General features: G+C 55.6%; 1 protein-coding gene across 7 annotated transcripts in view; it reads left to right on the top strand.

The window, feature by feature from the left end:
- Positions 1 to 501: 501 nt before the first annotated feature.
- The window catches only part of PEMT (phosphatidylethanolamine N-methyltransferase), an 83,044-nt gene continuing 68,714 nt past the window's right edge, over positions 502 to 14,831 (top strand). The window contains exon 1 of one of the 7 annotated variants that reach the window (XM_070482231.1): positions 502 to 522. Coding sequence is in view for 3 of the 7 variants with exons in the window: in XM_070482226.1 (XP_070338327.1) it covers positions 3,174 to 3,248 (75 nt within the window). In the remaining 4 variants the exon portion in view is untranslated. Of the gene's footprint in view, positions 523 to 2,962; positions 3,249 to 3,369; positions 3,682 to 3,767; positions 3,872 to 14,831 lie in introns of those variants that run through there. The other 6 variants (XM_070482226.1, XM_070482227.1, XM_070482229.1 and 3 more) reach the window with 6 other exon arrangements.

The following is a 14,831-nucleotide window of genomic DNA, read 5'->3' as shown; positions in this document are numbered from 1 at the left end:
TGCCCAAGCTCTCTCACTTTGGGAGTGGCAGAGCTGTGCTCGTTGTTGATGGGGTGCCAGGCATGACCCGGGTGCCAGGGAGAGAGCTGTGTGTAAACAGGTAGGAACCCTTGCCCTTGCGCAGCTCACGTTCTCCTGGGGAGACTGACACAACACAAAACAAATAGGTGCACTAAATAAATCTGTTCAATGGCAATGAGGGCAGTGGAGAGAAATAAAGTCAGGAAGGGGCTGCAGCATGTGAGCAAGGCTGGCGTGTTCAATACAGTGGAGAGATACTTGACCTGCAGGAGGGGAGAGAAGGAACTGTGAGGCCATTTGGGGGAACAGCATTCCAGGCAGAGGGCACAGCACAGGCAAAGGCCCTAAGGGTGTGCCTGGGGTGTTCCGGGAACAGCAGAGAGGCCAGTAGGAGGGCAGGGCTTGTTTCCACTGCGGACGCTGAGGGGAGGGAGGCCCCACCAGCACCAATGTCTTGCTGGTGTCTCCCAGGCCGGCCGAGGCTGTGGACGGCTGGATGCGGTGAGTCCACTCCTGAGCCCACTCCCCAGTGGCAGGAGGTCACTAGGGCAGGGTGTCCTTCCTCAGCTGGGGACGGAAGGGAGGGTTTGCTCATCACCAGCAGTGCTGCCTGCCCCAGCTCCTACCCCGCTCTCTGGCTCCTGGACCTTCCATCTGGGCAACCAGACCTGAATCTAGGAGGGGGCGCTGGGCATCACGGCCATGGTCCCTAATTACCCTTCTGGTTTTAAAGACCTCCCGAGGATGTGGTTTCCCGCGACCCGCAGTCGCCCTGCCCTAGCCTGGCCCTGCTCCCGCCCCAGGAAAGGAGGGCTGGAGAGCAGCTCTGCCCGCCCAGCCTGGCTCCTTCTCACCCCATGTCCTCCTGGGAACTCGGCAGCCCCTGAGCTGCCACCCAGCTTTCTGGGGCCCCAGTGCTGAGCTGGTCCTAGACTCCAGCCTGTCCATGAGAGTCCTGAGGGTGATCCTGAGAGCGGAGTCTCAGTTACGTAGGAAGGAGGGAGACAAACACTGACGGCAAAGCCACCATGTGCAGGGCACTTTCATGCATATTATTGCCTCTAATCTTCACAACAGCCTCACTCAAGAGATATCATTATACCTACTAGATGAACAGAAAATAAATTCAGAGTAGGGAAAAGGTGTAGGTTTTACCCAAAGCAACTCAATACACAAATGTGAATTTTAGTAATAAAAGCCCATTTTAGTGATTGCTGCGAGGCGTGCAGCCAGATCCAGTGCCACCCGGTGGGGGGAGGGGAGGAGGAGGAAGGCGATGAAGAAGTGAAGAAATGGCTTTTAGCTTTGATTCCCTCGTAGCAAGGGTCAAACTCCTGGCCAGAGAGGTCATCTGGAGATGTTTGCCAGGAGCCGACTGGGAGATGCGCTGTGATAAGTGGCTTCCATATCTGAAGAGCTATCAAGGGGCAAAGAGAGATAACCCTGAGGGTAGAAAGGAGCTCTATTTGTTACAGCTTCAGGAATGGCGACTCTGGGTCTGTATTGTGAATCAACACCCTGTCCAGCAGTGGAAGAGGTGGTTAGCCTCCCAGCACCTGAGCCACGTAAGCAGAAGTGACTCTTCCATTGCCAGGGTGGCCCGAAAAGGAATATTCCAGTCAAAGAGGCTGGCACGGATGATTTCCCTGCAAGCTGTCACACCTGAGAGTTTTGGAAGGGCCAGGCAAAGACTTCCGCCCCAAACTATCTTGGGCGGGAGGTTTTCGATCTGAATGACCCAATCACCTTTGAAGCTGCAGCCCGGCTTCTGCGTGCCTGGGTGTTTTCTCTTCACAGCGGGAGAGAGGCAAGGGGTACGTTAGCGGGAGAGGAGTGGATTCCTCCGGTTGCATCAGCTCTGGCGTGACCTCTGACGTTTACCTTTCTTTGTTCCCAGATAAACCAAACACACAAAAACTTATTTTTTTGGCTTAACAAAACAACAGGAGAGGCCAGGTAGGTCAGGAGAAAACTGGGGCTTCAGTGAAGCAGACGTGTCAGGAGGGTACTCGCCGGGAGCCCTCCCCCTGGGAAGGCTTCCCAGAATGGGCTCTGGTTCCAGCAGGCCCTGCCTGGAAGCCCTGAGCAGGGCAGCGCTCCTGACCCTTGTGAGCAACAGTGGTCAGTGGGCAAACCAGCCCTTGAGCACCCACTGTGCGCCCTGCCCTGTCATGGCCAGTGGTTATTAAGCACTTCCCACGGGTCAAGTCCTGTGTGGAGCGTTTTACCACATGTATTTCCCTTTCGCTTTCGAGGGGACTGCCAGTGGCCCACAGCCACAGAGCTAGTGCATGCTCCAAGCCAGTGTCCTGCCTGTCTTGTGGGCGGGCCTGCCCATCCTAAGGATGCTGTGAAGGCTGGGCCTATCCCTAACAGGTCAGCACAGGGCCCTGTGCACAGCAGCTGCTCAAGACGGCAGGTGCTGAGGGCCAAGGAGCAGAGAGGTGGGCCGCCTCAATGGAAGGAGCTGGCCTTGCAGAAGTCCTGCCTGGCCTCCCAGCCGGCTGGAGAACTTTGTGCAAATCTAGAAATCTCTATTTCCCCATATACGTAAGACCCGGCTACAAAAGGGGCTCTCTCGGGAGCCGACCATCTAAAATGGTACCTGCTTTTCTGAACTCCTTCCCTCGCTCTCTCCCGTCCACTGCTACTCCACAGCTCACCAGCCCTTCGGGATTCCTGAAGTACCCCTACTTCCGTCCTGTCTCCCGGCCTTTGCACATGCAGTCCCTCTTCCTGGGCTGCCCTGCCCCCGCACTGGGCAGTCTGGCCCCTTCTCAGCTCAGGGCTCCCTCGGGGGCCTTCCCTGAGCAGTCTGAGGCAGTCTCCCTTGTTGTCATCTGTCCTAGGCCCCCGTTTTCCCATCACAGTACGCGTCCAAGTTAGAATCCTTTATTCGCGTTTTCCATCTCACTTCCGTTAGGAGACTGGGCCCGGGGTCTTGTGTCGCTCGCTCCGTACCGGCAGCACACTGCCGGGCTCAGCCCACACCGGGAGCTAACGCGAACGGACGAAGCGTCCTAGAGTGGAGGCTGGGTCCGGCGGGCGGCGGAGGCTGCGGGGCCAGGGCGCGCCCGGCCCGCACGGGAGCAAACCTCAGAGCGGGGCGGGGGGCCGCCTGGGCCAAAGTCCACGTCCGCAGGGGGCTGCGCATGAAGCTACTTATACCCACGACCCGCGGCCGCTGGCCTCTAGCCCACAGCCGCCAGCCAAGCACAGGACGCCAGGTGGGTTGGCGGGCCGCGTGCGGGAGCCAGGGACTAAAGGGGCCAGGGCGGGAGGCCGAATCCAAGGGGACACTGCCGCGTGACCGCCTCGGAACAGGCCGTCGCTGCAGTGTGCAATGCTGGGACTTGTAGTTCTCGGCTCCTCGAGATGCCGACGTGAGCTACAGGAAAGCGGCGCTTTGCGGGGACGGGGAACTACATTTCCCAGAAGGCCGGGAGAAGTTGGGGGTCACCGGGAAAGCGCCCCGGCTGGCGGCGCCTCCAGGAGCGATGGGACCGGTTGCAGGGGCGAGCAGCTGCCGCGAGGCCCCCGCGTGGTCCCTCCAGAGGCAGCCCCCGGCTGAGAGGACCGGGGCCCAGGCCAGAGCCTATGAGCAGCTCGGTGGCGAGGCCCGACTGCTGCGGAGGCCTCGGCAATATCGACTTTAGGCAGGTACCGACCGCGCCGGGCCGCTGCCGGCGCCGGCAGAGGGATCGGGCGGGCGAGCCCGGTCAGCCGACCCCCCGGCACCGCCCCCAACGCCTGATGGGCGGGGCCGCCGTTACCAGGCGACGGGTCGGGGCGTGGCGAGGGGCGAGGCCGCGCGTGTGCGCGTTTGTGTGTGCGCGAGCCCCCTGCGATTGTGAGTCTGCGGGCCTGTGCTCGGAGTCCCTCCGAGAGGGCGTGTCGGGGTCTTGGAGCGCGAGCGACCGAGCCGCGGGGCGCCCGCGTGTCCGTGGGGGGCCGCGCGCGCGGCCTGATGGAGCCCTGGCCGTCCACCGGCTGGCGCCCCGCCCGCGTGACGGCTCGCCTTCTCGGGCGTCTCGCAGCCTCCGCGTGCGGTGGCCTCCCCTCTGATGCCCTCCCTGTGCGGTGGCCCCCTCTCTCCTGCCCTCCCCGTGCGGTGGCCTCCCGTCTCCTGCCCTCCCCGTGCGGTGGCCTCCCCTTTGCTGCCCTCCCTGTGCGTGCGGTGCCCTCCCCTCTGCTGCCCTCCCCGTGCTGTGGCCCCCTCTCTCCTGCCCTCCCCGTGCGGTGGCCTCCCGTCTCCTGCCCTCTCCGTGCGGTGGGCCCTCCCGTCCACGCTCCCTCTTGGATTCTCCCTTCACCTCCCTCACCAGCCAGCACCTCTCCGCGGAGCCCGGAAGGTCCGCGCCTGCCCGAAGCAGCCCTCCCCCGCTTCCCCCCTGTTCCCCCGTTCCCGCGTTCCCTTTGCTCGGCGTTGATCGCTGATTTTTATGGAGACTCTGTGTTGGGCGACAATTAAAGGCCTGCCCTCTCAGAGCTTTCCTTCTAGCGAGGAGCCAAGAAGCCTGGAAACAAAATTCCCCAAAGGAGATGAAAGTGGTCGGTGTTGTAGAGAGAGCTGGCGAGGAGGCGGGATTGAAATCCCGAGATAGCCGGTTCCCTATCTGTGAGGTGACCTCTGATCTGAGACCTGAGTACCAAGCCAGTGGGGCCAGCTGCTCTCAGTGGAGGGACAGCAGGACAAAGGCCTTGAGGAGGGAGTGTTTGTTCAAGGAACAAAGAGAGGGCTAGCACCTGGCCCTGAGGGAGTGTGGGAAGTGGATGGGTGGGAAGCAGAGGAGAGAAAGAAGACTATTATTATTTCTGCAAACTTTTTCTTGAAGTAGAACGTACAGTCGGATGAGTGATGGATCACAGGGTCCAGCTCGTGCATTTTCATGAAGTGAACACACCCCTGTACTCAGCACCCAGATCGAGGCAGATCACCCGCAGCCCCTGGGGAGCCGTCCCTGGAGGGTGATCGCATCCAGTGGAACCCTTAGAATGTTAAGCTGTAAATGACTGTTAGAGACCCTCTGGATGCACAGGGTCAGTGGCAGAACTGTGCTTCATGTTTCCTGCCACCGCAAACCTCAGATGAAAAGGCACTTGGAATGCCAAAGAGGAACCCTCAGCATTAGGGGCTCAGGGGGTAGATGCTTCATGACGAGTGCCCCCGCGTGGGATGGTGGATCACCATTAACTTGAGGTGGGGAAACCTTCGAGCCAGAGGGCAGAATGCAGGCGGCCAGTGGGCCCAGCACAGGCCTGGCTGGGGGGCCAGGGCCCTGCCCGTGGGTGTCTGAGCAAGGCCTGTGTTCTAGAGCGGGAGGTGACTCACCCGTGGGTAGGGCAGAATACCGGGGGTGTTGTGGGAGGGTCTTGTCCACTCTTTCTCCCTTCCCTGCAGAGCCTGACGGGGCTGTGCGGTTGGAGAGAACTGGGAACATTTTGGGGGACGGGTCAGGGTGACTGTGGTTGACTGACATTCAGTTTCCCACTGCTGCCCTTGTTGGCACAGTTAAGCTTCCTGTTGCTAAGGGATTTTTTCTTCGAAGAAAACCCAACTACATACAACATTGTGTGTTTGTCTTGTACGGTAACTCTCCTCTCTCAATCAAAATCTCTGCTTTTAAAGGATGTCAGTCCCTGGCCCCAGGGAGATTCAAGGCTTCCCCTTACCCCTTGGCATCTGAGCTGCAGGGTATCAGCAGCCTGCTCGCCCAGTGCCCTCCAATAGGAATATAGTGTGTCACATTTATAATTTAAACTTCTCTAGTAACCACATTTTAAAAAGTAAAAAGAAATTAGTGAAATGACTTTTAACAATGTATTTTATGTAATTCAATATGTCAAAAACATTATTTCATCGTGTGGCACCTCCAGCACTCGGCCGCTCCGTGTGCCTAGTGGCCGCGGTGCTGTACGGAACAGTGCAGCTGCTGGGTGCGCTGCCCTGAACCGGCTATCTTCTGGGCCTGCTCGAGCTGCTACAGAATCTTGGTTTTGCTTTAAAAAAAAAACAACAAAATTTCCTGTTGGGTGAGGAAGGTGCCCGCTGCAGCTCCGCGCCCTGCCCCGCCGTGGGGTTCCAGAGCCGCTGCCTCAGCCTGGCAGGGGCACGAAGCACCCCGGCTGCCAGTGGCTGGGATTGGGGCCTGCCCACTGGCTTCCACAGGCAGGGGCACCTCTAGGGCTCAGAAGATGGCTCCAGGGGTCTGGGGGGTGCTGGCTTCTTGGAGAACCCACCTGGCCGGGCACAGTCAGGTGGCCCTTTCATGCCAAGGTGAGAGTCCCTTTTCCTTATGCACTCACCTGCTCTTGTGAGCAGATGAATGGTGTCACCTTCTCCGTGTAGGTGTCAATAGGTACGTTCGGTTTCTTGATCTGTAAAATGGGGGTAATAACAGGGCAGTGGTGAAGACCAAAATGAGGTACGGGTGTAGAGGAGTTTTAGAAATTGTAAAGTACAGCCCACCTGAGTGGCAAAGCCCCCTATTCAGGGAGCCTCGAGGCCACATTGAGGGGCAGGCCCCTTTATTCACACAGTCCCCGTTTGTGATACGGGAGGCGGAGTAAACCAGTGGAAGCAAAATCCCAGTGGCCGATATGGGAAGTCTTGACTGCCTTTTGGGGAAAGTTTGCTGGCTATACAAAATCATTTTATAAAATCTTCTGTTGTTATCATTTTAGCTAGGATAAACATCAGGCCACTGGACTACTTATTTTGGGACGTTCTCGAGGAGATAATTTTTATCTTCAGTCTTTTTTGGGTCAGAGTCCAGACAGCAGGGTTCTGGCTCTCCTCTGCCCTCCTTGCAACCTCAGGCAAGCCACTGAACTCTCGAGCCTGCTGGAGATGATCATATGGCTTTTCCTCGTTTGTCTGTTAATATGGTGAATGGCGTTGATGTTTGGATTGTCAAACCAGCCCTGCATTCCTGGGGTGACCCCTACTTGGGTGTTATCCTTTGTGTATATTGCTGGATTTGATTTCTCTTATTTTTGGGGGGAAGATTTGCCCTGAGCTAACGTCTGTGCCAGTCTTCCTTTATTTTGTATGTGGGACGCAGCCACAGCATGGCTGATGAGTGGTGTAGGTCCGCACCCAGGATCCAAACCTGCAAACCAAGGCCACCGAAGCAGGGCACATGAACTCAGCCGCTGGGCCCCACTGCCAGGCCCTGGTTTCTCTTAGTTTGTTGAGCACTTTGGCAGCTGTGTTCATGAGGACATTGGTCTGTAGTTCTCTTGTGGTGTCTTTGTCTGGTTCACTGTTACAGGAGTGCTGTCCTCCTGATGTGAGTTGGGAATGTACCCTCCTCTTCTGCCTTCCGGGAGAGGCTGTGTGGAATCGGCATTATATCTTCCGTAAGTGCTTGGTAGAATTCATCCAGTGAAGCTTCAGCACCTGGAACGTTCTTTTTTGGCAGGTTTTAAACTATGAGTTTAAATTCCCTTAGTGGATAAAGGGCTCTGTTTTCTTGAATGAATTTTGGTCGCTCGTCTTTCCAGGACGGGGCCACTTTGTCTGAGTGGTTGGACAGTGGGCACCCTCTTGCTCGTTGTGACCCCTGTAATGTTTGTGAGGCCGGTGGGGAGGCCCCTCTTTTGTTCCTGGTTTTAGTAATTTGTGTCTTCTCTCCTTTTTCCTTGGTCAGTTTGGCTACAGGTTTTTCAGTTTGATTTTTTCACAAAGAACAAGATTTGGGTTTGGTTTTTTCCTATTTTTCTGTTTCAATTTGATTGATTTTTGCACTTTTATTTTTTCCTTCTGCTGGCTTTGGGTTTAATTTGCTCCTCTTTCTCTAATTTTGTTTTTAAAAGATTGGCACCTGAGCTAACGTCTGTTGCCAATCTCCTTTTTTCTTCTTTCTTGTCTTCTTCTCCCCAAAGCCGCCCAGTACATAGTTGTATATTCTACTTTTGAGTGCCTCTGGTTGTGCTGTGTGGGATGCCGCCTCAGCATGGCCTGACATGAGTGGCACTAGGTCCCTGCCCAGGATCTGAACTGGCGAAATTCTGGGCTGCTGAAGCAGAGCACGTGAATTTAACCCCTCGGTCACGGGGCTGGCCCCTTCTCTAATTTCTTTCTTTGTTTTTTTCTTTTTTTTTTTTGAGGAAGATTAGCCCTGAGCTAACATCGGCTGCCAATCCTCCTCTTTTTGCTGAGGAAGACTGGCCCTGAGCTCACATCTGTGCCCATCTTCCTCTACTTTACATGTGGGACGTCTGCCACTGCATGATGTGCCAAGCGGTGCTTAGGTCCACACCCAGCATCCGAACTGGGAAACCTGGGCCGCGGAAGCGAAACATGTGAACTTAACAGCTACACCACCAGGCCAGCCCCTCTAATTTCTTAAGGGCAAAGTTTATATTACTGATTTGAGATTTTTCTTCTTCATTAATATAAGCTGTCCATTTCTCTCTTAGCCCTGCATCCCACAACTTGTATGTTGTATTTTCATTTTCATTCAGTTCAAAATATTTTAAAATTTCCTTTCAGACCTCCCCTTTGACCCATGGATTTACAAGTATCTTTCTGTTATTGATTTCTAGTTTAATTCTGTTGTGCTTTGAGAACATACTTTTATGCTTTCTTATTCTTTTGAATTTAAGATTTGTTTTTGTGGTCTGTCTTGGTGACTGTCCCTGTGCACTTGAGAAGAACGTGCCGTCTGCTGTTGCTTGGGTGTTCTGTGAATGTCAGGTGGGCTGAGTGGTTGGCAGTCTTGTCCAGATTGACCATGTCCTTACCAGTTCTCTGCCTCCGTCCTCTGTCAGGCACTGAGAGGGCAGTGTTGAGGTCTCCGACTGTAATTGTGGATTTGTCTGTTTCACCTTTTAGTTCTGTCCGTTTTTGCTTCATGTGTTAACCTCGGTTTTTTAATCTGGAAAGTGGGTGTGCCTCACAGGGCTGTTGCGTGGACTGAGTAACATGGCGATAATGGGCCTCCGTGTGCCAGACGCTGCGCCAAGTGCGTTGCCTGCGTGGTCTCCTTTAATCCTCCTGACAGACGCGTGAAGGAGGCGCCACTGTCCTTCAAAGCTCATGGAGGGCACGTGACTTGCGCAGGCTTATACAGGACGTCAGGCCTGACCAGTGTGGGGTGGACCCTGTCTCAGGACCATTCTCTGCCCTCCCTCATTAAACCCTTTGCCAGGGCTTGGCGCCCCGTAACTTCCCCGTGAAGGTCAGCTGGCTCGTTGTCGTTATTGCCGTTAACATATAATGCACATTTGCATAAACATGCTCAGTAGCACTGACCTAGCCGGGTCTGTCCTGGGCCCTTGAGGGTGAGTGAAAGGGGGTCAGCAGCTCACAATGATGCAGAAGGGACCAAGGTGGGGGAGACAAGGGTCTTGAGAAGCACAGGGCCCACCCGCAGACCCCACGCCCAGGGAGGGGGCTCGCTTTGGCCCCACTGATTGGGGAGTGCAGAGCCTTTTTGCACGTGGCCCAGGACGCACTTGCTGAATGAAGAAGAATGAGTAAACATCTTTCCCCGCCTGAACGGAGTTATGGATTTGGGGAATTGGAGCAGCTGCTGGCCGTTTCTTTTTATTGTGGGATTTAGGAACACTTCAAAGCAATATTTTTCCAAGAATTGTCTGCAGCGGATCCCTGTCACGTTGTGACACTCCAGTAAACCTCCTGCCTTAAGATGGTTTCCAGGGGTTGCTTGCCCTCAGATTCCACGTGGGGGCTTCATTCCTTGTGTCAGTATCCTTTCTCTGGCTCTTTCTTAGGATGCATGTATTCCCTTGGGCCCCTTCCGGGAGAGGTGAGGTGTCTGTCCGTGTTAGTTAGCAATGAGCAAACAGAGGAGGGGCTGGAGCAGCCTCGGCCCTAGAAGAACCCTCTGCACCTTGGACTTTCACATTTGTTCTCCCTTCTGTCCAGAATGTAACCGTGGGGAGCCCATCTCATCACCCCCGTTTCACCAAAGGGAAACCCTGGGCCAAAATTGGTCATGGGAAGCCTGCCTGTGGCCCGTCCTGGAGGGTGGGAGCACCCTGAACCCAGACTATGGGCTGTCCAGAGACGACCTTCTGAGTCGGGCCCCCCAGTGCAGAGCGGAGGAAATGAGTTCAGGGGCTGTCTTAGTATAAAACCTCTTTGAGGAAAAAGACTCTGGCACATTCCTTCTTGTGTCTGTGCCTGTACAGGGCTCTAACCACAAGGTGCCCGGTGCCAGTTCCCTGAGTCAGCGGAGGATGCCCGGGCACTGGCTTCCCCGGAGAGGCAGAGGGGCTGTGGTTCCGCAGTTGTATTTTGCAATGATGTGGGTCCTGCTGGAGGACCCTGTGCCCTCTGGCCCTGCAGCCCTCGCCCCGGTCCTCCTGCCCTTTGCTGTATGTGGTGTGTGGATCCCACTTGTGGTCAGTGTGACTTTGACTCTCTGGGCCCCTGCTGTTTGTTTGGATGTCACAATGTGACCCTGGGTGCTGTTGACCCGGGGCACATCCTTCCCTGAGGTGTCCTCAAATCCCTCAGTGAAGTGACATTGCCGTGGGCCACTTCCTTACCACCCGTGAGGTTTCAGTAGCTGAGCCTGTTCGTCGGCGACTCTAGTGGAGTTATCCCTGGTTGTGGTACGTAGCGCCTGTCCTCTGTCCAAACACGGAGAACTCTGTCGTCTGTGGCCTTGGAGGGGCTCCGTTTCTAGCATCAGCAGGTGGCAGAAAGCCAGGACTTCTGCTCTTTAGTAAGGTTGGGGGGGAGAAGTGGGGGTATCCCTCCCCTTGGTGAAGGTGGGCCCCAGGAGCCTCCTGCTCTGCTCACGTCTGACCCAGGTTTTTGGCTCTTTTCTGCCGATCCAGTTTCTGGAGGGAGACCTGCCCTTCCAAGCGGGTTTTGGGCAGCGACAGTAATCAGGAAGGGACCTCTAGGTCTGTGGAGTGGGAGCCGGGAGGGGCTCTCCTCTGCTGCCTGGAATGCCACTGTGAACCATGACTCATTCTTTCATGCTGAGTGGGCCCCTCTCCAGGCAACAGAAGCCTCCATCACTCTCCGCTCTCAAGGTGACTGAGATAACCAGATATTTCCCTCCCAAGACAGGTTGACCTGAGGGTACTGGGACCTGGGTGGGAGCTGGGTTTCCTGTTCTGATGAGTTCAGCCCTAACTGGGAGTTGCTGTCAACCTTCTCCCTTGCTGTCAGCTTCAACCAGTTTTAGCTTGTTAACCTTTCAGTACCTCAGTTTCCCTCTTCCACCTTAGCTCCCACTAGAGGTGAAAGAAGTCTATTTCTCCTTGCTTATTTGCCTGGTCTCCTGGGGAGTGTTCAGGACTTTTACTCTTGCCGCACTGGTGGGTGGCGGTGGCTCCAAGTCCTGACAGAAAGCCCCAGCTTCTATCAGGAATCTGGAAGAGCTGGGCTGGCCGAGGTCGGCTCTGCTGTCAGCCGCTGATCTGGGGGCTTCTCGGAGTCTCTGGCTTTCTTATCTGCAGAGTAGGCGCAACAATAGTGCTTTTCTTTGCTGTGGTTGAAAGGCTTGCCTAAGATGAGGTATGTGAACTTTAAATAATGCTCCCTGATCTTGTTAACTGGCATCATGAAGTTTCTGTAGAGGGTCTTAGCCCTCAATCTGTTTCTCAGACCCCCTGGAGTCGGGCCTTCTTGGGGGATGCTCAGTATCTGTTGAATGACACTGAGCTGAATTCTTTTCATTTTTTTTTTTTTTTTGAGGAAGATTAGCCCTGAGCTAACATCTGCCGCCAATCCTCCTCTTTTTGCTGAGGAAGCCTGGCCCTGAGCTCACATCCGTGCCCATCTTCCTCTACTTTATACATGGGACGCCTACCACAGCATGGCTTGCCGAGCAGTGCCGTGTCCGCACCCGGGATCCTAACCGGTGAACCCCGGGCTGCTGAGAAGCAGAACGTGCGAACTTAACCACTGCGCCACCGGGCCAGCCCCTGAGCTGAATTCTTAAAAATATCTTAAGCGTTTCGAGAGGCAGTGTTCCTCCCGAGGGGCCAGTGGGGATGAGGGACACCACTCCCACTGTGGAGGCCCCTGCTGACTGTCTTTTCCAGAGCTGTAATTTACACACGGTGAAGCGCGCAGAACTTGGTTAACTGGTTAGAGGTCTGACCGCACGCTCCCTGCCACCCAGGTCCCAGTTGAGGTGGGGGATGTTGCCATCACCCCAGGAAATTCCCTGTGCCTTGCTCCTCAAGCAGCCACCGTCAGTGTGGCTGTGCCTTCTGAGGCCTCCCCTGAACCATTTGCCTGGCTCTCTCCTTCCCGCTCCGTGTCCCAAGGCCTGGGCCTCCAGCCATGAGCCTCCAGCTGTCATCTGCACCCTCTTCCCCTCTGGTCCGGACTCTGCTCTGTACCTCACATTTACCCTCTCCTCTGGCTTGGTCCTGTGGGTCAGCCTACAGGGCAGGGGGCGCAGTGCTGAGGGTGCACTGGGCCTGCCTGGGACCGTGGGATTTCCAGTCCTTGAGAAGGTGTACATCCCCTTAGCCAGCTACTGGCTCCCCACTAGTTCCTACTGAAAAGTGACAAAGACCTGAGAGTTGCTGAGACAGCACAGATTACACGGGGTGGAGCCTTAAGAATCAGGCCTACAGGGGTCTGAAGCTGAGCCTCAGTTTGCTTATCTATAAAATAAGGATGCAGATGACATTGACCATATAGATTGTGGGGTTGGCAGCAGGATTTCAGGAGAGAATATTTTATTTCTCTTTGCCTTGTGGGTATGGACCACAGCCGACTGCAGACCCTGACTGCTGGGGGCGTTTCCATCATTGTCAACACGAGCTGCCTGGCTGCACTGAAGGACAGGAGAATGGAGGAGTAGAGTGCTAGCTTAGAAGAATGGCAGTCTTGGAGAGAATGCTCCTTAAAAGGGAGTCTGGCTGACAATAAAATCCTTGTCTTAGAGTTGCCATATGAACTCCTGTGGGAATTGTTGGTGTAAAAGTTTGCACATGATAAAGAGTACATTTCATGCTCTAGTTGTGCTGGCCCTGAGTTCCTCTTTCTGAGGATTCAGAGGGCAAGCCGGTCCTAGAGGACTTTCTGTGTGGAGCTGTGCGTGGGGCAGCTCGCTGGCGAGGATGCGGGGTATGGAGTTGACAGGTGAGGATACTGGTGCCTGGAGGGCGGTAACTGAAAGTCAGGGAGGGCCAGGTCTCTTCCCTAAATACATTCCACCGGCTGCACGCTCCAGGGACAGGCAGGCCTCCGCCCGAGAGACTGACCTGTCTCCAGTGGATTCCATCCCCAGGGTTCCACGAACCTGAGGAGCCATCCCCGTCCCCCGTCTGGCCGTCCCATCTCCTGCCAGTGCTTGTGAACATTGCTTGATTTCTCAGCCTAAAAGGTGCCATAAAAATAAATATTTATGAAGCACGGCATCTGGGCAGCTGGTAGAGGAAGAGGCCGTGGCCCTCTGTCCAGAGGGATCTGCTGGCCCCGGCGCCTGCTCACCTGCAGAATCCCCACAGTGGCCGCTTGGACAGTTTCCTGCCTCCAGTCCAAAGCCAGAAGGGAGGGGATCAGAATCCCAGGAGCATCGGTGGCTGAGCTAGAGGGACCCTCAGAGGCGTACCTTCAGCCCCTGCTTTTTACTGTTGATGGAACGAGGGCCACTGTTCACTCAGCAAGCATTTGCTTTTTGTGTCAGGCAGAAGATACAAAAGATGGAGAAAAAAATGGCCACTAGCCTGGAGAACGATTGCAAGATAGGGACAGATAAAGAAATAATTGTAACGGGGTATACACTAAGGAAACAAAAGAGGGTGCTATGGGTGAGGGTAGAGGAGATGCTCCTGCTGGGCCTTGAGGGATGAATAGGAGCTTGCTGGAGGGTTACAGAGGGATAGAGAGTATGTCAGACATGTAGAAGCCATTGTGAAAAGGTCCAGAACACGATGTTTGGTGTGGGTGTTGGGGTAGGACAGGAAGGATGGCAGGTGAGAGACAGCTAGGCTTCGGAAGGTCTTCTCAGTGCTGCCAAGGAGGTGACTCCATGGCCTGTTGGTGGGTGCTGGGATGGGTGAGCCCTGTGTAGGTAGGAGGCCTGGGGTGTGGAGCGTGGCAGGAAGTAGGAAGCAGGGCTCTTGAAGTTGGCTGGGGTTGGAGTGCACCATCCTGAAGGCAGGGGATGCAGGGGAAGAGTTTTGACTGGGGGAACAATGGAGTCACCAAACAGACTGGCCTTGTGGAGGAGAGGAGAGAGGGGCCAGTGGAGGCAGGTTTGGGCTGGGGGTTGAGATGGGGACCAGGGAGAAGGGGCGGGGGTGACTGAGGCTTCTGGCTGGCAAGGGGTCTGCTGTCCACAGCAAGAAGGTCCTTCCCTCAACTCACTCTGCTTGAGGCTGGGGAGGATCAGAGCAGGACCCTGGGCGGCTCCCTGGCCAGCTGTCCCTCCCTCCCTCCCCGTGGCTGCCACCGGTCAGCGCCATCACAGCCCCTCCTGGGAAAGCACCTTGCAGTGGAAGGTGCTCAGTAAGTGTTTCTTGTTGAACAGAAGGTAGAGCGCCCTCTGGTTCAGCCTGAGTTCTAGAGGCTTCGGGGCTGAGCTGTGGGTGTCCCCTTCTAGGGCGGGCAACCTGTTTTGAGGCCTGTTCCAGCTCTTTCGCCCTTCATGAGTGGCTTCACTTCTCCTGTTGTATTCTCCAGGGGAGCTTGAAACATCTGTCATGGCCCAAGGCTTGCCTCTCTGACCCAGCCTGGGAGCCTCCAGGGGTGCAACCCGGACAAGACAGAAGCAAGCTGGGAGGCTGCCTGTGGGTCCCTCTTCCCCTGCTTGCTGAGCGGGTCTTCCTTCCTTGTGTGTTTATTAATGCACTTGCGTGCT

This window comes from Equus asinus, chromosome 13, assembly GCF_041296235.1.
Source record: "Equus asinus isolate D_3611 breed Donkey chromosome 13, EquAss-T2T_v2, whole genome shotgun sequence".
NCBI classification, from domain to species: domain Eukaryota; kingdom Metazoa; phylum Chordata; class Mammalia; order Perissodactyla; family Equidae; genus Equus; species Equus asinus.
Note: the sequence above shows the minus strand (reverse complement) of the source record. Positions and strands in the feature narration are given on the sequence as shown.